This window comes from Cucumis sativus, chromosome 5 (assembly GCF_000004075.3).
Source record: "Cucumis sativus cultivar 9930 chromosome 5, Cucumber_9930_V3, whole genome shotgun sequence".
Taxonomy (NCBI): Eukaryota; Viridiplantae; Streptophyta; class Magnoliopsida; order Cucurbitales; family Cucurbitaceae; genus Cucumis; species Cucumis sativus.
In genome coordinates, this window is record NC_026659.2 from 31732422 (window position 1) to 31756687 (window position 24266).

Consider the following 24266-nt stretch of genomic DNA (forward strand, 5'->3'; position numbering starts at 1 on the left):
GTTTACTTGTGATTTTTTTATTGTATTGATATTGTATCCTCTGTTAGATCTACTTTTGTTGTTGTTTTTTTTATACGTGAATCTTATAAGTTTAGGGGTGGCTTGTCTAGGTCAATGATATCTTTTTTAAATTATAATTTTTTTCTTTTTGAAAATATAGACTCTAAATTATCATAATATTGTAGATTTGTAGATAAAAGAAAAGGAATAATAATTAGATTCAAAATAACTTAGTATATATAATAACATTTTAAAAAATTTACAAATATAGCTAAATTTGTCAAATTCTATCATTTCAATGAAGTATATAACAACATTTTAAAAAGTTTATAAATATAGTAAAATTTGTCAAATTCTATCATGATGGGCGATGGACCACGTTCTAAATGTTGATGTAAACAAAAAAAAAGAGTTTGGGCCTTTGGTTGGGGGCGAAGGTGATGTAGTAGTGGGCCTGATAAGATGAAAGAAGCCCAAAAGAGTTAGGCGAGCTTTCGGTCGTTTCTTCTTCTCCGAACTCTCGTCGTTAGCGTTAGTAACCCCAATTCCCAAAAAACATTTTGTTGTTCTTGACTTGGTTGAGATTTTAGAAACCAAAAGCCGGAGGGGAAATTCTCGAATTCTTTTGTTGGTGTTCGCAGTGCGAGTGCGGGGGGGTTTTTCAGATGAAGGACCCGTTGGAGAGGACCAAAGTAGTGATTAGGCACTTGCCCCCTTCTCTTTCTCACTCAGATCTCTTCCACCATATTCATGATCGATTCGCTGGTCGCTTTAATTGGTCTTACTATCGTCCCGGAAAGACCAGGTTTCCCCCTTTTTTCTCTATTCTCCATAAAATTACTCTTCCCAACTGGGTTTTCACTTTTATGTTGTTATCATGTCCTCCTTCTATTTTCAGAAATCTGGATGTTCTTTAACGCTTTTCGCCAACTGGGTATTTCTCGTATTGTGCGTTTGTGTGCTTTATCCTCTTTCTTCCCCCTTGCGTGGTTTCCTTGGGGGCTGGTGTCATTAGAATGATTGCTTTAGGACGCCCCTTCAATTTCATGCTCAATTGTTGTTTATGATTGTCATCTCCGGATACTAAATCAAAAAATCGTGTTCTATACTTTGTGTTTTTTTTCTTCTTTTCTCTTGGTTTCTATGGACTACAGCTCACAATACTGAAGGTTTTTTACTCATTCAGAGGTTTCTTCTGAAATAATTTTGCAGTCAGAAGGACCAGAGGTACGCTCGAGCCTACATAGACTTTACCAGACCTGAAGATGTTTTTGAGTTTGCCGAGTTCTTTGATGGCCATGTTTTCGTTAATGAGAAGGGTAAAGCCGAAAGCTTTTTCTCTTTTTCCTGTATTGAACTCATCGGTGGCTTCTTGTTTCTTATGGATTTTGTGGGTGGTTCACTGAAGCTCAACCCATTTCTGAGAAGTGGGAGATAACAATTTTATGAATGACACCAATGCTTAATATAGATTGCTCCCCTTTATGTTTTCTGATGTTCATTTTCCAATTGACTACATATCACCTTCGCTACAGTGAAAATGTTTAATTGTTCAAAACATGTTTCGTTCAACATGCTTAGAGTTTTGATTGAAGTTAACTTATTCTAATCAAATGATTACAGGTGCTCAGTATAAGGCTGTAGTTGAATATGCACCTTCACAGCGTGTTCCAAGATCATCTACCAAGAAGGATGGTCGTGAGGGGACAATATACAAAGGTATTGATTAGTTAGTGAGAAGATGGAATAAGTGATTGCTCTTGTTTTGTAAATTTTCTTTTCTCGATGAAAGCAGATCCAGATTATTTGGAGTTTCTCAAACTTATTGCAAAGCCTGCCGAGCATCTTCCAAGTGCTGAAATACAATTGGAAAGGAAAGAAGCAGAGCAATCTGGTTTGTTATTATGTTCACTTACTGGATTATTGACATTACTTGCATTCGTAAAGTCATTACTCATTGCAAGATTACCAAATATGTATATGATGTAAAATAGAGGGCCAAAAAGTTCCTGAATAGTCATTCTGTAACCTTGCTATGAACTGCCAGAGGGACACTATCAACTCCAAATTTGGATAATTCTAGATGTTTTATGTATCCACTTTTGTTCTTAGGTGCTGCAAAAGAAACTCCAATTGTTACCCCTCTCATGGAGTTTGTACGCCAGAAACGAGCAGTTGAAAGCGGAACACAGGTGAGATTGCTGTATTCTTAATAGAATGGACCTGTATGTGTGCTATTTCTAGAATCTACTTGTTCACTGAAGGTTGGAACCAGTTAGTTTTACTCTATTTTTTCTACTTCACAAGATATTGGTTCTGTCCATATAGAAATCAATATTAATACATTCATTGAGGTGACATTCCTCCGTTTGAATTTATCTGTTGCTTGTGTAATGATTTCAGTTTCTTTTCCTTTCATGTGGGTTAATTTCATGCATTCTATGAATCCAAAGGGTCTTAGGATGGTTGCCTATGTGGTCTTGAAGATTTTTATTCCTCTTCTAACTTATAATATATCAATTTCTCATTATCTCATGCTAAGTGTTTTGATTCAATAGGGATCTTCAGTACCTCGGAAGGTTAAAAGGGGTGGGGCAGCATCATCTAGAAAGCCTGAGTCGAATTCCATGAAGCGAGGGATGGAGAAAAAGAAGGCATGTGCTACTTTCAATGTTTTTCTTTTCCTAACGTTATAAGATCCCAAGTGTTAATTTGTTTCTCGCTAGTGTCTCATTATTTCTGCCCTATTGTTTTTGGGAAAATAAGCTTTATTGGCTTGTCGTAGATCCAAGGGGTAAGGCAGTATTTTTAACTAACAAATGCCGTAAGGAGAATTACAAAAGTTCTTGGTTACATATGCCTAAAGAGAGGCATCAAACCAGCATTGGTCTCAATCTCCTCCCAAGACCTCTCAAAACCCTTGCTCTTTAGTCAAGTATTCCATTAAAATAAATCTAGTGAAATATTTTACAACCTTGATCACATAAGACCACAATCTATATTACAAACCAAACTAACTCTGAAGGCCTCGAGAAAAGTTGGAAATCAAGGCAGCAAACTGTCATCTCTAAAGGATGTGATATGATCTAAATCCTCAAATGCTCCCCTACTATGAATGCATTGGTGCAGCCCGAACACCAAGGAAGATTGTCCCTGTATATAATCTTTTTTTTTTTTTTTGATAGGAAGCATCTCTGATATAATCTATAATGTCAACTACCTATTGCAAGTCCTTGCTTCTAATCATGCCACTCTAAAACCTTGACATTCTTGGAAGTTTCTTCCTTTACGGTGAGGTGGAGTTGAAAGTGATGATATTGATGGTGTTGAGTTGTTGACTGTGCAGAAACCAACCTAAACTGTATCCAACTAGACCACCTCAAGGTCATGAACCATGAATGTTGGAATTGATGGTTTAGTTTTTTGGCCCTTAGATGTCAGACTTGGCTATCCTTTTTTGTGAACAACTTGCGTCTTCTATATTTTTGGTCTGAAGGTTTTAGTTATAATTTCTGTTATACATGCAGTATATCTTAAAGGACAGTGTAAAGAACACAAACCGCAGAGACAAGTCAAATTTCATTTTGGTGCCCAGGCGAGAGGATCAGTCGGCTACTTCAAGTGCAATTGGAATTTCAGATGTTGGTACAGGTATATCTATTTATGTCTTTGTGGTTGGCTATGTCATTTAAATTGTCATGTTTTGTTCAAGTTATTGGTCCAAAATTTTATTAGTAGACTGTTGAGAATGAGTGATTTAAACTCTCTTATCAATTCAGTGTTACTAGTCATTGAGGAGCAGAGGAACGTTGCCTATTTGATTTAATATATAAACACTTTATGCCCTACTCTGCTGCCAACTTGCAATTTTAAATAACTTTTTCCTATGCATGCTTGTTATGATGCGACTTGTTCTGTTATTTTTCTTTGTGGAGGAGTTCTCAGAACTATTTTTCGCTTCTGCCATTTCAAATTACCCAGAGCCCTGTAGTAATGCTCTTGAAAATCTAATTTTTCTCCTTATTAATAATTATCACGTTGTTTCTTGCTGGGATTTTTCCATATTGTGATGTGCAGGTTTTAGAATTATAATATTTGGACCTACATTTAACATAGGCACAATTGGCTTACCTTAAACACTTGGAAGTGATATATTTGAGAGATGGAAGGGGGCACCTTTGCTTTGTCTTATCAAATTATTTTATCAGGAAAAGGAAAAAATAAACAAGGTCGTCCAGTAGATAACACATGTCTGAAATTTTGAATTATGTTCTTTTGCTGCATTGGACTTGCTACAAACTTATTTCTTTTAATTCATCAATATGTTCTACATGTTTATAATGAACTTGCAGTCTAGAATTTGAAGGCTCTATTTCATATGTATCTGTAACAGCTGACTTTGGAAAGAAAAAAATTCTGCTTCTCAAGGGAAAGGAGCGAGATATATCTCATGTATGTTTCTTTTGTTCTCTTGACTAATTATGTGATTACAACTTTTGTTTCTCTCTTCAGAACTATTTACTTCCATGAATGATTTCCAATCTCACTCGAGGCTTATTTTGGGAGGGCACCAATTTCATTCTTTTTCTTTCCTTGAATTTTAACACCTATCCATTTGATGGATAATGATACTTTCCAGGTTTCTGATGACATGTTACAGTTGCAGAGTGCTACATCTTCTGGGAATTCTCCTGCAAGTGCATCAAAACATAATCATAGGCGTGAGGCTGGTGGAGGCGTGATCAGAAGCATTCTTTTAAATAATGAAGCACGTCATGGACAGAGTTCATCAGTAGCTCAGTCTCATCAAAAGATTCAGATCCTGAACTCGGACAACGGGAAGCGTCCACCTCGTCCCACTAATGCTCGATCTGGGTCTAATGATATCTCCAGTAATGAACCAAATCCATCTGGTTCAGAAGGGGATGGAAAAAGGGCTTCAGACAATAAGTTTAGTAAAAAGGAACTTCATGGCCTGGGTAGTGCTAGTGAGAAGCAAGAGAAACGAATAAGAAACAAAGATAGACCTGATCGTGGAGTCTGGGCACCACGCAGTCGTTCAGATGCCTCAGTCTCACAACTTGAGGAATCCTCTGTTCCACAATCTAGTCATTTGCTTTCTGACTCAGTTGAAGGTGCTCGACTATTATACTCCTTTGGAGAATGGAGATAAAGAGACTACTTGCTTATAATATACAATCATATTATTGAAGTATCAAACCTTAATCATTGTGTCAAATCATCCTGTTTGATGAGCTGTGTATTTATACTGGTACTTAATGTTTCACATATGAAATTATGACCCTATATATCTTTATGCACTTACAGCATTCCGTGGGGAAATGAAAGAAGATATTCATGGAAGCAGGACTGGGGATGTTACAACCATTGTGAGTGGGCGTAACAGTTCGGTGGAAAATGGTTGTACTTTCTCACACTTTTCTTACGTTGTCCAACTATTTTAAGAAAATTTCCAGGTACTTTCTACTTTAGGTAATCTAAAACTCGTTGTGCTCTCTTTAGGTTCTGTTAGACATGTTGGACGTCGTGGGGCTGGCCATGTTATGAAGGATGATGGGTCTTTGAACCCAAATGAAGGGAAGCCATCCAAAAGAGGTGTTGCTGGTGGTCATGAGGTTCGCGTCTGCATCCAAGCTAGTGTCTGTATTGTATTACACGATCATTTCTTTTTTAAAAATTCATTCTCTTTCATGCCTATGCAGAAACAAGTATGGGTTCAGAAGTCATCTTCAGGTTCTTAGCATAATTAAATCATGTGAGTTCTTTTACAAATTAGCAATGTTTTTATCTCTTTTAAGAGCGTATCATTTATGAGGTTTTTCTCTCTAGGGACATCCAACTGAATTACTGAGAAGTTCAAAATTAACTAAAGATTCTGGTTTGAAGTACATATAGCACATGTTAAATCCATTATGCTGAAATTTGTCAGATACATAATTTGGCATGCAACTCATGATAGTTTCATGGCTCTTAGCACTTTTAATATTCTTAGTACTCGATAATTTGGCATGTAAATTTAGCTTGTTTATGGTAATGTCTTCTTGTATGTTTTAATTGCTATGAACTTCGTTATTTTATTATTATTTTTGAAAGAAATAGGAAACGTCAAGTTAGTGAGAATGACAGAAAGGTCTAACAATCAACAAAAAGTTGGCATATACTGTTATTTCTTAAAGGATATGAGTGTGCATGTACATTAAAACACAACATGGACGGACAAATTTATCAGAAGGGGGAAGTTTATTATTGTATGTCTTGCTATGAAGGTTATTACATATTACTTCTATATTATTATTCTTTCGCTGAAAGATGTACTGCTCACCTACTATGACCTTTAATGTAATTCCTCACTTCCCCATCTTCACTGCTGCTATGCATTCTCCTTGAATTCATCATATGCCTGCTGTACGGTCATATTTTCACCGATCATTGGCTAGATATTGTTGTTTGTTGTCTTTAGGTCTTTCGGTCTTTTTGTTTATTATATCAACAAGGACGTGTATTGTTTTCCATTGGATCATGACCGTAATGATGTCTATGTTATCCAACAGATAGTGGCATCCAGACAGGACTATGGTTCCTCAAACTTCCAGGGGGATTATCTCCATTCTGAGGACTTAATGCACATCCTCAGAAGGCATCATGTAAAATGGAGATACGCCCTGGAAGCAGTTGGTAACAGTAATAGGTTTCGTGAACTGGATTGCAAGACTTGCAATTGTTTCGTCGTATACAGGTGGTTACAAAACACAAGGTTCTCTGGTTGAAGACCGAATGTGCGTTCTATGGATTTTTGGTTTTACGAAATCGAAGTTTCTTTGGTTGAAGACCAAATATGGTTGTGGATTTTGGTTTGGTATGATCTGATTTTTTTGCCCAACATACCAAGTGTGACTGCTTCACCTGGAGGAACGTGCTGGTACATACATACGTGGCTCGAATGACAGGAGATCAAAGCCAAGAGGGAGATTCCAACTTTCCCTTTGCTTGATGTTTTGGTCACGAGCCAAGTTTTTTTTTTCCCTTGGAAGCTGAATGTAGGAAGTACTTAGTAGTGCTCTACTTACCATAATCTCACTGGGGGTGGTTGGTACACAATTGTACTTTGATTCTATGCGTGGGGCAGTGAATCAGAAACATCAAAGTTATACTGTTTCATGTCGTATATGAAAAATGTGATGGATTATGATGATGTGTTTTTATCGACTAATATATATCAGTTTTATTTATTTTCCATTGTGCTATAATTTCATATTATGGTTGTACTATTTGGTCTGATGACCTCCATTCATTTGATTGCACAGGTTTTTCCTTCATATGTTAGTGTTACATCACAGTCTTGATTCCGTCAATGGATACGTAGTTTTTTTTTTTTTAATTAAGATTCATGAGCCAAACATCCTTTTATTGCTTTAGAATTAATAAGATCAGTTGCATTTGCCTGTTTATTGTCATAGTTTGAGGTCTAAGATGTAATATAGGTCAACTTAGTAAAAGTAAATACATTACCATACCAGGATCTATGTTATAGAGTTGAATTATCATCTTACTGAAACGTTTTTGGTCTCTAAAACCATTGAGATATTTCCTACAGATTATGGTATGCTTTTTTTTTTAATAGGAACAGCAAGTTCATTGAGTTTCTAATGTTCACATCCCAAACTCATGATTTTGTTATTTCTGGTGATCCTATTCTTACTTCTCATTTTATTTCAACTTTATATTTCAATAGAAAAGATTATGGTTTTTTTTCTTATACCACTGAAAACTCTAACACCCGGAGATGAGTTGTCTGGATCCAAGTTTTTTTTTTTTTTCGTTTTGTTTTTGATTTTTTGGGTTCTGCTATAAATAAATAACTTAGAAATGAAATCAAGGGAAAAAAATTCTTTTTGTTCTTTCTATAAGACAGATGGAGAGTGAGCCTAGATTACGGTATTTGAGCAATTTCCAGGAGAATCTTGTGTAGTGATTGTGGCTTAGAGAAAAAAGGGCAATGATCACTGCCTTTTATCTTGAAAACTCTTTCAGGTGGATTTACCCTGACCAACTTTTCTTGAACATCAGGTGAGAGTGCATGATCATCTAGTGTTTGAACGAAAAATCGGCGCCCAGTTCCATAGTTTTCAGGGGATAGTAAGAGTTTCTCCATGACTGGACCCAATGGGAAGGGTCTCATTGAAACCATTGCCAAGGCAACATCCTGCATCGCCACCAACCATTTTAGTTTTCAGCTCACTCACATCAAATCACCATGTATATTTACACTCAGAAACGAATATACAATGGACAAACGTATAAATATTAACCCCTAGTCAAAATCTAGCATATACAACGTGAAGTAGAACAACTTCCTACTACTCAAAAACAGAAGAAAATACATATGAATGACCGGAAGAGATTCTAAACTAAACTCAGAGTTCATGAACACCTAGTTTTGATATTTCACCAAAAATAAATCATTGATTGATTGGAAAATAACACTGTTCAACGATCCTCGGTAGGCCACACAAAAAAGGAAAATAAAGCATACAGGTATGTTTCACAATTCATTTTCAACATCGAACACATATATCTTCCCAAAGTTATGAATGGGATAATAACCTTTAAAGCCACCTAGTCACAGTTGTTTCAAATAGTTCAGGAAATGATAACAAAAGCAATTTAAAAAGAAAACAAAAAACCGTTGCAAGGCAATTATGTATAAAAGGTCAGAAAATACCTTGGTAGGTGATTGATTGAAGTACAGCCCTTTGATTTGCTCTTTCTCAAACATGAATCCTGTAGGCGGTTTATCTTTTCCATTCCCATAGATCAAAAACTTCGAATCTTTCATAAAAATCTCTTCAGATCCTAGCTGCAAAACAATTATTCGTAAGGGAACATATAAAAACAAATTTAGACCACAAAATCCATGTATGCCTAAAATGAAAGCTCATTTGCTTGTGATAATCTCATATCATATAACAAAATGTTATCCGTAGTTACAAGTTGCAGAGTGTCCAATATTTAGCCATAGAAACTGCTCGTTGGTTTATATCATCCATATAAATAACAGAGAGTTCCTAAAATGTCAAACCAAGCGACTTTCTATATCTAACCACATACCTCTTCCATGAATACATCAAAAGGTCTCTGGCCCGTAGCCACCATCGTTGCACAGACGTAAATTGCTTTCGATATTTTATTTGAGAAATGTTCCAATGCATAGGAAAGACAAGCGCCTCCACTACTGTGGCCAACTAGAACAACCTTCAAAATACCAACAATTGTTAACATATACACAACCAAAAGGCAACAGGCGTTTTAAAAAATGGCTTTCTAAAATTTCAACTAGAAGAAGAGCCCATTTGGAATGACTTTCTAAGTGTTTATAAACATTATTAATTTATACTTATAAACACCTAAGAAGTCAACCATCGAAGTTGATTGTCTTTAAAACCATCTTAACCTTAAGATTAAGTTAAGAAAAACAACTGTTTGAAAGAAAATCTTTAAACTAAGCTCTCCAACAAACAATCCCTTGTTATTTGTTATCCAACCTTTTCATCATCAGGAAGATCTTGTAGATAATCAGTCAATGGCTTTGAATACTCTGCTAGAGTATTCACCCTGTTTGTATCTGTTAGATCAATACCAGAACCTTTGAGATCAATGGCTATAGGAGACAATCCGACTTCCTCTAGTAGAGAAATAGTTTTGTACCAGCACCAAGCTCCAAATCCTTCACCATGAACTAAAACAAACTTTTTTTCTTTCAGATTTTCCACAAAATCTGGTGCCTGAAAAAAGATGTGAAACTCCATCAATGCAAACCCCACTCATGGTAAGAATGATCGCTAAATTTAACATTATACACCTCCAAAATTTAACAGACATGTCTGTCTCATTAAAAAGTGGAACTGAAGAAACAGATCACCATGTTTCCTTTCTACATGAAATAGTGAGATGATTAATGTTAAGGGTACAGAATCTCATAACAGGTAAGCTAGCAACTGTATGTTTCTCTTATTTTTCCTTTTTTTTTATCAAGAAAAATTTTTTTTGGTAAGGAGTATGGGCACTAACTAACAAATTTGCAGGTTAATTATTACAACTAACCATTATTGATCATTGCTAAATATTTCCAGGGTGGATATTGGGCACGGGATATGCATGAGTTTCAAGATTGATAAAAATGCTTTTACATTCTAAAAAGTGTATACTTTTTTATTGCATTTAGTTAAGCAATCTATAGTACTAGAAATAAAAATTTAAGTGTTTTCTCAAGGTGCATATTAAAAAGTACTTTACTTAAGAATCCACTTGTTTAATGTCATACGTGTGGGATAACTTTTGAGAATAGTGCTTACTTTTTCCATAAGCACTTTTTCAGAAACAACAATGACATGCTTTTATAAGCATCTTTAAGTTCCTTTACATGCTTTTAGAATTCAAAAAAATACATTTTGACTTTATAACCAAAAATAATAAAAGGTTTGTAGGTAAGCATTTCTTATTGGTTCCAAAAGCGTACTAAATTCATCATAATTCTTTTCACCGGTGCAAAAAATACTAAATATTAACACCCCTAGTGAGGATCTAGCATAGACAGCAATTGGGTAAAACACTAAGGTTCAGGACAATTGTAAGAGAAAGAAAATTATAGAAGATTTGAAGCAAGAAGCTGCCATTCATACACAAGATTATCTTGTTCCCTAGTGATTGAAGTAGCAAGAAGTAAAATTGAAAAAGAAAAATGAAACATGTCATGTAAACTGCATTCAAATTCAGCAAAACTACAACAAAAAAAGGAAAAATCGAAGAAAGAAAAAGAAAAAGGTAGACATTCTAAGCCTCACCTGCAGATTTGCTTCACCAGAAGCCACATCTGCTCCACACAACTTTGAATCTTTCTTCCCCTGACCCAGAAAGGAAGACAACACGAGTCTCTGTAAGTTCTAATGTAATAGATCTTGGTCACAAAAACAACGATAAACTTGCTTGACTGAATGGCAGCTCTTCAGAGCAAGCATCAATGTCATTATTACAATATATGGCCATGAAACCATAGCTCACGAGGTCCAAAACTCATTAAGATCCTACTGATTACATTGCAATAGTCTTTTACTTTCTAATTCATGGCTTGGTAGACATCTCATAATTTGCATCACATGGTAGATTAATGACCTAAAAGTTACTTTCTGACGTCTATAATTAAGCAAGCAAAGATCATTCATTCTCTTCATACTGATAAAAAGAACATAGTAATGATAACCTGAAAAGGTCAACCATAAGGGAAAAAGGAACTATTTAAAACTGAAAAGTAGACTCACAAAGATTATAAAATATGAAAAACTCCTAAAAGGCAATCGACCATAAAATTAAACAGAGGTTAATCACGATGAGCCACTTTTCTTGAAAGATTCAATCATCCCGAAAATATGTAATCCAGAGTATAAAAAAACAAACAAACAAAATGAAGTCCCACCTGCTTCCCATTAGAGAATGGATCGGAGAGATTGCGTCTTCGAGAGCTTGTCGAGCCAATTCTTTTGGAAGTGGATCCATCAAACCTCTGAGATAATTGAAGCTGTTGAAGAGCCAATGAGAGAGCTTGCTTCTGCAAATACTCTTCCTCACTCTGCAACTTCCTCTGAGACCGACCCATTCTCTTGCTTCGAGATCCAATCTCTTTGACATCCTTCTTTGACTTACAAATTAGGCTATTACCCATTATTCGGAACCTAATTCCAAACAAAACCCACAAAGTTTTTGAACTCAAAACCAAAAGAAATCAGGAAGAATTTGAAAAAAAGAAAAAAAAAACGAAGTCTAAGGAGAGAAATTGGGGATTTTGTCCACCCCCTTGAGGGGGATTTGATTCAGCATGAGATTTTTTTTGGTCAAGAGTTTAGTTAGAGAGAGTGGGTGGAAAAAGAAGGAAAAGCAAGAAGAAAAGGGAGAGTTGTTGAATAAGAGAGAGGAAAGGAAACAAAAAAGAAAGAAAAGGGTCGTGGCGAGTTGAGGTTTTGAAAAAATGGAAATTGCAAAAAGACTTTTTAATGGTGAATCCGTGTGAAATGAAAAGAACAACCCATGTTTACAAATCACCTCAGAATCTTAATAGTATTACTCAACGGAAGAAAAAGGAATAATAATGGCAGACGTGTAACAAACAGCAAGATTTGATTTTGGGAATCATTGATAATTTTTAGAAGAGGTTGTAAATGGGGAAGAAGCTAAAAACAGCAACATTGCAGTTGAAAACGTGAAGGGGGAGAGGGAGAGTTCAATGGAAGAAGAATTGTTTACTCTTGGTTAAATTAATACAGCGGATTCAGGATAATAAATGTTACTTGTCTACTTTTTAAAGCCATGCAGCTTTTTCATTCAATTTTCCATCGATTTTGGCGGTTGCAGCTCTCCAAACAATCGTGCTGCTATCTATTTAAACACCAAATTTCATTCAATCAATAATCATAACTTTTCAAACTTCTAATATATTACCATCAACTGCCACAGTATGAAGTATCATTCCCTTCCTTCTCAATGAGAAGCCCAGTTTGTGACTTGTCAGTAAGTTCACGGTAGATAATATATAGCAGAGGACTTTAAACATATCTTTCATCAATGACTTCGACTGTTTAAAAAGACTAATCAATATTTGGGTTTATAACTTTTCTTCTTAACTTTTGTAAAACATTCAGTCATTACTCGATGGATTGTTACACTAGCAAGGGTTAAGTGCATCATCTACTCAACTTGTGGATGGCTTATTTACGGATCGTTGGTTGAGAACATGGACTTTTCCAAGCTAAAAAATTGAAGGTCTTCCATGCATTTTTCAAAGATCCTCCAAAGGTCCTCTAATTCCCTTTGGGTTATTTGAACTTTTTCGTGGGTTCTTTTAGAGCCCTTGAGTCTCCCTCAAGCTCTTTCGTATTTCATCTATGGATCTTGAACAATCCACTTGAATCAATCTTTTAAGATCACGAGTAGTTATTGGTTGAAGTGTAGATCTTATTGGCCTTAATATGCCATCACATGCCTCTATCTTTGTTCTTAAGCCTCTTATCTCTCCAAAATTCAATTTGAGCGCTTTTGTTTTTGTGTATTGGACTATGGAATATTGTGATATATCAAATATCTTGTAAGACACATCAATGAGGCAAAAAATTATTATTGTTAAAAAAACAGTAATCACATTTAAAGTTTACTAAACATATAAATCTAAAAATTATTTCACTAAAATGGGTTTAGTTGAATATAATTGGCAGGAGGTTTTTGAGAGGAAGAATGTTTGATGTTCATCCTTAGTGATGTACTAAAAAAGAGAAGAATTATTCCCATACAAACCGTTTAAATGATTTTTCTACCAATTACAATGTCTATTTCAAACAACTTCAACAAATATCTATAGGTATTAATGTTTCCATCTGATTTAAAAATTGTGGTTGGTAATCACTTCCAAAATCTGAGTCAACATCAGCTCTGGACATCCATTTCTAGTCTTTCTTAACCTATCACTATAATAATAAATAAATATATATATATATATATATATATATATATATATATATATATATATATATATATATATATATATATATTTAAAAAAAGAAGGATTGGCTTGAAAGAATAATTGTGATTAAAGAAAGATAATGAAAACTATATATCATATGCTGTTTTAAAGGTTAAAATACAGTTTATCATTCAACTTCAATAAAAGAATTTAGTCCCATAACTGGGTGTGGTTCAATTTAATCCATAAATCTTGATTTGCAGTAATTTAACCTTTTTTTTCTTCAGAAAACAAAGACATGGTCAAACAAACTTGAAATATTATTAAGATTTCTTATATAAGTGTTTATAATTAAGTCATTACTTATAGCTAAAGTCCTTAAACAAAAATTAGAATTTGGTTCAAATCTGACCGACTTAGTTTCATTTACTTCTAATAAAAATTGTCCTAAACCAAATTAGTTAGAATGCCAACTAGAATCGTTACAAAGTTGAATGGACTAAGGAGACAAATTGAGTACATCCATCCAAATCAACCAAGCCATTGAGTTGAGTTTGACAACCTCAAGGACCCAAGCTACCAAACCGAACGAGTAGACTAATTTTAGTTTTGATTTTAACATAAAAAAAAGTTTGTTATTATTTGAAAACATATGCCTAAGGAATATTTTCATAACTTAAAATAACGAAATGTATAAAAGGTCGGCAAAAAGTAGATTAATGAATTCGGTTCGGCGTCCATTCGAACCACCCCTTAGTTTATAGCCTTTGACCAGCTTTGCTCTCAATTGTCAATTTGTCATGGGTTGCTTTCTATAACGGATCGAACCCCAAGTGATGGACTGTGGGCTTGAGAATCAACCTACGTTTTCATCCCTGCTCACAATCGCAATGACTCCCCAGTGCACAACCCAAGCATGAATTACAATCACTATCCTGGTGAGTTTAAACTTTGCACAACAGCTCAAAACTTAAAAAGTTACAGTAAGCATACTTGTAAAATTTCAACCTAAGAAACAGTTTATATGTAGGAGCACTACAAGTATGATAGTGTTAACTTGATGGCCTACTCCCATCACCTTGCCATCTCCAAGAGGATACGGGAAAGGCAACAAAATAGGTGATGCTCCGAGATTCCATCAACTCATTAAAGATAACTACACAAACTTTTTTAACAGTGAAAGAGGGTTTTACAACCTACTAAACCAATCCAACACTAAAACCATACAACTTTCCCTACATTCCTAAGCACTAAAAGCAGCAAGCCTTTTTTACACATTGGTCCACAATCACCAGAAACACAACAGATAGAACAAGTAGGCTGTTGAGATGAATCTGGGTATGACAATGGAAAAGAAACACCGACGAGGAGGGTTCTGATCTCTAACCAGACATGTAAGACATTGCCCGCCTGAATTCCAATGATCCTAGAGCTGATTCTGGGAAATGATTTCTGCCCGGTACCCATAAATGTTTATTTCCCAGCATTACTTGTGGTTGGGAAACATTTGCACCGTCTTGGCCAGCAGTTGATGAAGAAGCTTCATTCTTCTTTTTTACAAATGCAAAGAATTCGGCAACTTGACGAGCATACCTTTAACAAGCCACATATACAGTGGATAAGAATCAAATGGAACAAACATAACATCTCAATATCAACATTAGTACTGCAAAATGCAACATACCGTCTCTTAGCTTCAACATCTTTGCTGAAATCAATGTTTGGTTCACAATCAAGAACCAAGGCAGGCACCTGCTCCCCAGAAAATAGGATCAAAAGTTGGGGGAAAAAGAAAAACATAACCTACTTTAACCTGGATATAAATTTTGAAATAGTGAAAATAGTGGGCCTTTTTTGTGGCAAATCACCTTCTGAATACTTCTATGCATATGGTCGCCCTCCAAGAAAAAGACACGGTCCCTGATATCAGGGTGTAAAGAATTGTCTTGATGTAATGGTAGCTTACTGACGGACAGAACCCCATGGTTACCACTTTGGAAAGGGAACAACCAGCTTTCATGCTTCTCGTGCAAGTCACGGAGATACTCTAAACTGACCCCACCTTCTTCAGCTCTCTTACGTAACTTCATTCTTTGATGACAAGTATCAGGGCTTGCTCTAAGATAGATGAAACCATCAGGGACAAGCCCAGGCAAGGTTGACACAACTGGATCAAACCATGAGTCGTAGATGCTGATCTCCATCTCATTCATCCAATTTGCTTCATGAACAGCCCTCACAAACACCTTCAATAGTGTCAATGAAACAAAAGCGTCATGCTTTAAATTAAAGTTAGGGTGCTTCTTCTTCTCAAATGAACAGTCAAGTAAGGACAAAGAAAGAAAAATGCAGGAGTATTTAGTTCATCATTGCCAGTCTCAATGTAACAAAAGAACTTACTCTAGAATAAATTGAAAACTCAGTATTAGTGAATAATCATAAAGCTATGGCACAAGATATGATTGAATGTATGAGAATAAAAAAAAAGAATTACATATTAAATTTCTTACCATTCTATCGCTGAAAACGCTCCTTTCCATCAACCTGAGTGGCTTGATTCCACCAGATGACTCTCTCTCCTGCATAACCCTTGTGACAAATACATAATTCTGGAAAGTATATGCATATCTCTGAGGCTGGGCATAAAAAGCATTTAGTATATTGAAGTGTTCAGGTCCTATATCCTGCCATTTGTCAATAGGCTCCGGAACCACTTCAACCAGGTCACGTAGTTCGAGAGTTTCATTAGCTATTCTTTGAAGGAATGTTGTCTTTCCAACACTAATATTTCCCTCAACACAGAATGTTAAACGTTTCTTCAGAGATGACTTTGCATCTGAGTTTGAACTGTCCTCCGTCAACTCCTTATCTACACTGTCTTTTATATAACTGGTTATACTTTCAGCATGATTTCTGTGGATAATTCCAACAGAACTCTGTAAGAACTCAACCATCTTCGGGCTTGAATCACCAAAGAACTGCAAATAGGCAGAGAGTGCTTTTCATGACAGTTTAAGTAATGTTCTTCGAGCTATACAATTAGTTGCTCTCTAAGTACACGTTAATCAGCCAAACAAACATGGCTTTTCAGAAATTTAATTTGTGACATATACGAAACTGTTAATTCATTATAGATGTATAAGAAACTGTTAATTCATTATAGATGTATAAGAAACTGTAACAATAGCAATCGCTAGCCTCTAAATAAGCACGCTTACACAGAACACTTTTGAGAATAGTACTTTAATCAACCAAAGACACTTCCACTCTTTCAAAAGTCATACCTAATTCAGCTTCAAAAGGAAACACAGTCAACCCCCAACGTTACTATACTTCTAGCATTACATGAAGCTAGAAGAAATTAACATCAGGCACAAAAATCTCGAAAACTATACTCATAAACGCAGTATTTAGAAGCGCAAGTGGGCAAAAAATTTCACCTTATCTTTATACAACTGCTTGAGCTCAGCCACCCCTGCAATCCCCTTCTCTACCAGCTTCTTCAAATTTCTTGGACCAACTCCTGGAATAGTCAACAAATCAGGATTACCAACCAACACGCCTCCACCAGCCAAACTCCGCTGCCTCCTAGTCGACTTCGACCCCTTTTCCTCTAAAACCTTCTCTCCTTCTTCATCATTATCACAGGAAAATCCATCTTCACCTCCACCATTATCACCAGATACACTCACTCGCGAGCTCTTCAACCCCTCACCAGAAGAAGAAAACAACCCATCAGAATCCGTGTGCAGCCACGCCGGGCGCAACCCATTTCGACCATCCTTGAACACAGCCCAGGCCCGCAACGCGGCAGGGGTATCAACGGCGCATCTGCACAAGTAGCAATTTCTTGAGGAATTAGCGGCGGAAAGGCGGGAAGAGACGGCAGCAGAAGAAGGGTTTCTGGAAAGAGACGGCGAGGTAAAGGGGGAGGGAGCGCCAGCGGTGTGAAATGGGGAAGCAGCAGACATTAAAAGGGGGTGTGGTGGTTTAAAGATGAAGGGGGTGGTGTTGGAAGGTAGAGAGGAAAAGGGTTTAACCGCAGTACAGAGAATGGGGACTGAGGAAGAAGAGGAAGGGTTTAATCGCAACAGCTTCTGCATCTCTAGTAGTTGTTGAGGGCATCTCAATGAGCAAGAAAGGTTTCAAAGAGTTGGAAGGGAAGAGAGAGGGACATTATAGAGAAACAAAGAGCGGGAAAGTGGGAGGTGAAGAATGGGGTTTCGATGGAAATGGAGAAACTGTAGAAGGAGGTTAAGGGTTTAAAGTTGCGGCCATGAGTGATGTGCCACTGCCACCCGTTGGCAGAGGGTTTTTGGTTTTCGTTGGTATTGACCTCAAATGAAATAACACAAGGCCGTATTTGTAATGGATTTTGTGGGGTTCATAAATGTATATTAGGAGTATGGCCAAAAGGGTAACCCCATTTCTCAAATTATGATACACACTATAATAGTAATACTCTTCCCCCACAACCATCTCTACTAAATTATTAACAAACACACCTTCTACCACACTAATTTCATCAATCCAATTCTTAAACTCAATTGGTTTAACTCTCTAACCAATTAAAACAATAAATACATTTACAAGCCACCCTTTAATGCTCTAAATTTGAATTTGAGATTAAGTAACCAATAAATTTTACTTTAACATGTCTGTCTAGGCCTACAACAACTCTAAAATTGGATTATAGTGTTGGCCAAAAACCCTAGGTTAAATAAAAAAAAAGTTTCCAAATTTGTAAAACATCTCTCATTTTTTGTAGCGCTAGCACACAAAATAAAACAAAAATTCACTGTGATTATAATAAAGGAACATTGTGAAAAGAAAAACAAAGTTAGGATCATCTGTTTATCATTCTCGCTCTTGGAGATGTTCAACATCAATGACAATAAACTCATATTTTGAGTAAAAAAAACATTAAAGAAGGTTTATGTTCAAGCAATGTTTCGGTTATTTTTCTAGAGGTTCAACATTGGTCATTTTTCGTTTGTTTGACAAGAGTACATATACATTTGTAAAAGGTGATTTGTATGCTCCATTTTAACTTAAGTATATTATTTAGAGATTATTATACTACTAAAGTTCCAATAATTTATAAATAAAAGATTTGTAGCACAAGAAGGAACAAAGAAACCCATTACTAGTAGTTAAAAGCTTGTGGTTAGAATCATAATTTTTGTGGCTTAACTCGGGGATATTCAAATTTGATCATGAAAGTGAATCCATATTTTAAACAAAAAAAAAAAGTATACTTCAAAAGGTATTTTCCTCCCACTTTTCCTTTTGTCGTTCTTGAAAGGGACAACATTGGCCATTTTAGAGAATATTATCCATTGCATTTTAAGATTAACAACAAGAAACCACACACCGCAATGGTTCACTTAAATCATCGATGAAAATATAGGATCGTCAAATTTTATTTTTTTACTATGGGGATCATGTACAAAACTTGATGAAAATTAACCAATATTTTCATTTTAACAAAAGAAACACATTCTAAAAGGTTTTTTCACTGTTTGCTTTTCTTTTATGTTAGCATATGCTTCGTTTGTTTTAAAGAGGTCTCGTCAGACAGTCGAAAGATCTCTTGACAAAAAGAAAAGGGAAAGGGAAAAGATAAAGAAGAAAATGAAAAGACAAAAATGGGCACATTTGTTGTATAGTATGGAAAGAAGGAAAGGGGTAGTTGGGAGTATTGATATATTTAATAAATAAGGGATATGATATAGTGTTAATGGTTAATGCAAAATGAGATTATGAGGGGAATTAAATGATGTATGTTTGTTATGCATTCCACGATTTTATTGTTTAAGGTAACAAAGGTAATGAACATTAATAATATATATCAAAAATCATCCACTTTCATTCTTCTAATTTCTCCCACATTTTTCATATTTTTCACCTTCTCCATCCAAAACTCCTCATTTACCCCTTTTTTTTTTCTGCATTAAAACAACATTTATCATTCTCGTGCCTCCTTAACAACTCTGGAAAAAACTTTAGAGGGTAAGAATATATGTTGAATCTGAATAATCTCAACTACCCAATTCATATTATAAGAGTTGGATTGAATTAAAAAAATTGAACTTTTTTATGTTGGGTTGGGTTGAGTCTCACGTTGAAGGGTTTAAAAATTTAACTCAACTTAACCCAACCCAAAATAATAATATATATATATATATATATATATATATATATATAATTTGTTTAATAAAATAAAATCTAAAAATTAGGTCTTCCTCCCTCTTCATCCCCTCGCGTGCACCGCTTACCCTTCTTCACTATTTTCGATTCTTCTCTTTCATCTCACCTCAGTCTTCGGGCTTATTCCTCACAATCACACCGTCCATCTTCGTTTCTACGGTCAGTCTCCTTCATTTCCACCTTGCACTGTCCACCTCCGTTTCCGACGGCGAGTCTCCTCTCTCATTAGTTTCCACCTCGCGTCGTTAGATCTCATCTCCGGTCATCCCGACAACCCAACCCAACTCTACTAAATTCATATTATTTGGGTTGCTAACTGAAAATATGAGTTGAGTTGAGAATGTTTACGAAGTCAATCCGATTACACCCCTAATTTGAAGAGAAAAGAATAAAACAAAGATACTGAATAGTCAATAAACTTAAGGGATTAGTTATTTACGTTCGAATATAGATAACATATTCAAAGAATTCCAACGAAGTATATGAAAGATTAAAATTGTTGTAAGAAAGAATCGAAAAACTTTATAGTTTTCAAAAGGTACACCTATTATGTGAGGCTTGAGAAAAGAACTAATAATACAACTTTCATTTACAAAAAAAGAAAGTTTGAAAGAAGAAAAAAAACATTAAAAGCTTAAATGAGAGGACGTGAAAATTGAAATATAAATTTGAAAATAATTAGCAAAAATCATAAAAATGGTGATTTTTAAAATTAAATATAAGTCAAATGATTATGGATCAATATTTTAAAATCAAAGAGTATAGTTACAAATGAATTAAGCGGTATGATTAAAATAAAATTACTTTCTTATTGTTTGAACGTTTATGTTCACGTAGTTTTCGGAGAAACATGAATTTGTGTTAACATTGATTTTGAAGTAATATAGTTTCATCCTTAATATTTGATCCTCTTATATTTTCTCTAAAAGAAAATAAACTTTATTTTTTAAATTTGTTCGACTTCTTATTGATCTTTGAGTTTAATCATCTTCTTTCATCGGTTGTTGGCTTGTTGATCTGTTAGAGAATTGACCTATCCAGTCTTTAGGTTCGATGATTATTGTTTAGATGTTCAAAGTTCAAGTGTTGAATGATCTTAAGAGTTGTTAATGGCTATCACCTCTTTTGCTCTGCTTCTTCCTTTATCCACTCCAAAAGAAGGGGTAAGGCCGACTTTAAATGGGCTTAGGCCCAAGGGCTTTATTGGGCTTAGGCTTTTGTTTGTACACAATGTCTTCTTGGCCCTAAATTTTTACCATGGGTCTTACCCTACTTTTAACCCACTCAACCCAATTCATGGGCCCTTTCCTGACGTGACAAGAATTTAATTTCATACAAGAATTTGATTGATTGATTAATTTATTTATTTTGTAAAACATACAACTTGATTATAAAAATGATTGGGAATTGTATGGGCCAAGGAGACGAGAAACATTGGGTTATAATATGCATCAAGTTTTTGAAAGTTTCATTACCCATTTAGACTTTGGAGTAGGCCATGCCCTCTTGAGATCTCAACACATTATATTACTTTAGCTCAACAAATAAGACCTAATTAAACTATTCATTTGCAAAATTTCATCTATAAATTATGCGGTTGAAAGAAGAAAATAATCAATATCTTAAAAGGGGAAGTTTTTGTTTGTTCAACCATTGTTAGGCCGGATTGGAAAATCAATACATTCATTAAAATCTTAGATAATAATTGTGTCGTATTGATCAAGTTATACAATGACTTGATAAAATGTGTTGTTTAAGTATAAACATATCACAGTATTAAAATAAAATTTTGAAGAAAAAAAAAAAAGCCCTATTGGTATTGGAGGGGGGAGTAAAGGAAAGATAAAAGTAAATTAAAAAGAGGTTTGGTATGGGAAAGTAATAAGATACAATAATCAAATAATGGAATTAATGTGAGCAAAATATGGTGATGGCATGTGACAAAAAGATATATTAAGATAAGGTATTAGGTGAAGTTTGCACACAAACTAAATTAAATTAACTTCCCTCAATTTGGGCATTTTTTTCATCCAAAAAAAGTTTTAATTATTTATCTCATCATTCTATATTAATTAACCTAATTTATAATTGCCTACCTAAGCAATAATCACAACAACACACACATTACTTTAATACTTCAAAACTTCAAAACTTCAAAACTTCATTACTTTATTTCATTTTATGCTTAATATAAACTATTTGATAAATAATAGGTAGATGGTTAGAAGTCTTGATGGAGTTTTTAATTAAATTAATAAACTTGTACATACGTTGTGTTGTGTTTAAAGAATACAATAATATTTAGAAGTCTCCAAAACTATCAAACAATTATTAATGAGACGTGAGACTTGGAAATTCGAGACTTAAAATAATACATTATATATATGATTAAATAATTGAAATAATTGATGGTATGATACAATGAAAAGTATATAATAAAATTAGAGTGAAGAAAGAAGAAAAAAAGTGTAGCAATCTTGAGAAGGAAGGAGCCAAGAAAATTAGGTAGGAAATAACGTGGGAATGGCGTGGATTAATTGGAATTCCTTCCACATAACCAATTTCTTAATTACCTCTAAAATCAATATATATATATAATTAATCCTAAAAAAGATAATTAAAAAAATGGTTTAAAGTTGTTCTTAATTACCTATAAAATCAATATTCATAATTAAATTAAATGAGAGGTTATGTGAATAATGGGAAAGGGCCAAAGGGGGGGTGGAAACTGGAAAGATAAGGCCAATCTTTAAAAGACATTGAATAATAATGGAGAAAAGGATAGAAAGAAGCAAACAAAAGAAAGAAAGAAAGAAAAGTAGAGGCCAAAGATTTTAATGAAAAAGTGGAATAGGTAGTTGATGCTTTTAACATCATATCCCTACCAACTTTCACCCACCAATATTACTTCTCACATTTTGTTGTGGATTATGACTATATCATTTCATATATCCAATTAAAACACATAACAAATCAAACCCTAATCTACTACTCATCATCTTCACATAAAAACTTTCTCACTCTCTTCCCCCATCTCTCCAGATAAACTTCTATATATGTTTAGATAAAATTAATCATATATATATATATTACTTTGGTTGAAGCTTAAAGTTGGCACATGTGAATGAAGAAACACACACCGTCTAACATATAGCATATAACATATATAAAGATTATAAGTTTATATATATATATAGTTGACATAAAAACATAAAATAATTGAATTGTTTAGACTATACGAACACCTCACCTCAATTAATGTAACTTCTCTTATTTAAAAATATGTAGATAGCTAAGTTATGAGATGAGTAATAATATATAGGTGTGGCATATCTTATTTGTTTTCCCACTTTTCCCCTCTTAGTCATATGGTCATGGTCATGGTTGGTTGCATATTAGGTGTGTTCATCTTTTTTTTTTCTTTTTCAAAACCCTCTCTTCCTTCCTTTTATCTTTTTAATTCATTTGCCTTAGCCGACCATATCTTATAATTATTTTTTACATTCATATAATCTATATAGACTATAATATTAAAGTTGATGAACTCTTTTTTACCCGAACCATTACTTTTTATATATACATTAGTTGAGAGTTATGTCATTAATATTTTTATTGAAAGATTATTAACATATTCTTAATGTAATGTGTTTTGTATAACTTTTTAAGTAATATGCTAAAAAGTATTAGTTATTCTAATTGCAATTAGTACTTTCAAAAACACAACATTGGTTTAGTCATATTTTCTACTTTTTAGTAAAAGAATTGTCACATTGTAAAGCTTGTTTTTTTCTTTTTAAATATTCGTAAACAACTTGGCATAAATTCATGTTATTCTTTTTCTCTTATGATAGAGATATTAGCAAACTTTAAAAGAAGAATAAGAATAATAATGAATTGCTTTAAGAGTCTAATGACTAAATTGATACTTAAGAAATAAAAATAAAAAAGTAAATCACATGGTTTCTTTTTTTTATTTTTTATTTTATTGAACATACTATTGCCTATTTTTAGAAAGTTATATATGAAGAATCACTTTTCTTAACTTGACCTTAATTTACAAAATTGGAGAGCACACACACATATATATCTTTCAAATATTTGAAAATGCTCATATAAAATTTTGATTTGTGTAATTCTTGACTCTGTTTAATTTTAGAATATGTAATTTCAAAATATTTTGTTTTTTTTATTAATAAATAATAATAAAATTTAAATACTGTTTTAGTGTCTATATTTTCAATTTTAACTCAATATTTTGCTATATTTAAGTTTCACTCCATTTTTATTTCATTTTAAAAGAAATAAAGATAATAATCACTAACCTTCGAAGACAATGTCATGAGAAGATAAAATAAAATTCGATCAAAATAGTAATAACGTGATAATTAATAATAATTTTCATGCAAGAAAAAAAGTATTTCGATATTCTTATAAAATTTCTATGGATGATTTATAGATAATATATTTTCAAGTAAATAGTTTTTGGAGTGTATTTTAAACCTATTTTATCAAAAGAGTTTAAATAAAAATA

At 34.1% G+C, this 24266-nt stretch overlaps 3 protein-coding genes across 4 annotated transcripts; 1 reads left to right on the forward strand and 2 right to left on the reverse strand.

Annotated features, from left to right (window-relative positions):
• The first annotated feature begins 525 nt into the window (after positions 1 to 525).
• LOC101208317 (regulator of nonsense transcripts UPF3) lies at positions 526 to 7257 on the forward strand. 2 transcript variants are annotated; one of them, XM_011657811.2, is made up of 13 exons: positions 526 to 805; positions 1213 to 1319; positions 1624 to 1719; positions 1796 to 1894; positions 2113 to 2192; positions 2559 to 2654; positions 3528 to 3651; positions 4394 to 4452; positions 4640 to 5135; positions 5329 to 5421; positions 5524 to 5636; positions 5724 to 5776; positions 6573 to 7257. In XM_011657811.2, the coding sequence occupies exons 1-12, from the start codon at positions 666 to 668 to the stop codon at positions 5760 to 5762; spliced, it is 1542 nt and encodes a 513-aa protein (XP_011656113.1). In that variant the 5' UTR covers positions 526 to 665; the 3' UTR covers positions 5763 to 5776; positions 6573 to 7257. The 2 variants fall into 2 exon arrangements, with proteins under 2 accessions (XP_011656113.1, XP_004141560.1); XM_004141512.3 differs by having other exon boundaries at positions 527 to 805; positions 4661 to 5135.
• A 433-nt stretch (positions 7258 to 7690) lies between these two features.
• LOC101208555 (putative methylesterase 14, chloroplastic) lies at positions 7691 to 12295 on the reverse strand. Its single transcript, XM_011657812.2, has 6 exons — positions 11492 to 12295; positions 10863 to 10922; positions 9564 to 9803; positions 9130 to 9273; positions 8744 to 8878; positions 7691 to 8224 (listed from the first exon to the last, which is right to left on the reverse strand). The coding sequence occupies exons 1-6, from the start codon at positions 11735 to 11737 to the stop codon at positions 7952 to 7954; spliced, it is 1098 nt and encodes a 365-aa protein (XP_011656114.1). The 5' UTR covers positions 11738 to 12295; the 3' UTR covers positions 7691 to 7951.
• Positions 12296 to 14495: 2200 nt separating this feature from the next.
• Positions 14496 to 17870, reverse strand: LOC101210433. Its single transcript, XM_004141600.3, has 5 exons — positions 16966 to 17870; positions 16036 to 16503; positions 15394 to 15771; positions 15210 to 15277; positions 14496 to 15118 (listed from the first exon to the last, which is right to left on the reverse strand). The coding sequence occupies exons 1-5, from the start codon at positions 17626 to 17628 to the stop codon at positions 14908 to 14910; spliced, it is 1788 nt and encodes a 595-aa protein (XP_004141648.1). The 5' UTR covers positions 17629 to 17870; the 3' UTR covers positions 14496 to 14907.
• Between the last annotated feature and the right edge of the window lie 6396 nt (positions 17871 to 24266).

Excerpts from the sequence above, each read along its gene's own strand:
- LOC101208317 (XM_011657811.2), top strand. The coding sequence starts at position 666 with ATGAAGGACCCGTTGGAGAGGACCAAAGTAGTGATTAGGCACTTGCCC. Across the intron at positions 1,720-1,795 it reads TGAGGGGACAATATACAAAG|ATCCAGATTATTTGGAGTTT; the intron begins GTATTGATTAGT and ends CGATGAAAGCAG. Across the intron at positions 3,652-4,393 it reads AATTTCAGATGTTGGTACAG|CTGACTTTGGAAAGAAAAAA; the intron begins GTATATCTATTT and ends TATCTGTAACAG.
- LOC101208555 (XM_011657812.2), bottom strand. The coding sequence starts at position 11,737 with ATGGGTAATAGCCTAATTTGTAAGTCAAAGAAGGATGTCAAAGAGATT. Across the intron at positions 9,804-10,862 it reads CTGGTGAAGCAAATCTGCAG|GCACCAGATTTTGTGGAAAA; the intron begins GTGAGGCTTAGA and ends ATCTTTTTTCAG. Across the intron at positions 8,225-8,743 it reads TCAATCAATCACCTACCAAG|GATGTTGCCTTGGCAATGGT; the intron begins GTATTTTCTGAC and ends GTGGCGATGCAG.
- LOC101210433 (XM_004141600.3), bottom strand. The coding sequence starts at position 17,628 with ATGCAGAAGCTGTTGCGATTAAACCCTTCCTCTTCTTCCTCAGTCCCC. Across the intron at positions 16,504-16,965 it reads AGCAGTTGTATAAAGATAAG|TTCTTTGGTGATTCAAGCCC; the intron begins GTGAAATTTTTT and ends GCCTATTTGCAG. Across the intron at positions 15,119-15,209 it reads GATGTTGAAGCTAAGAGACG|GTATGCTCGTCAAGTTGCCG; the intron begins GTATGTTGCATT and ends GGCTTGTTAAAG.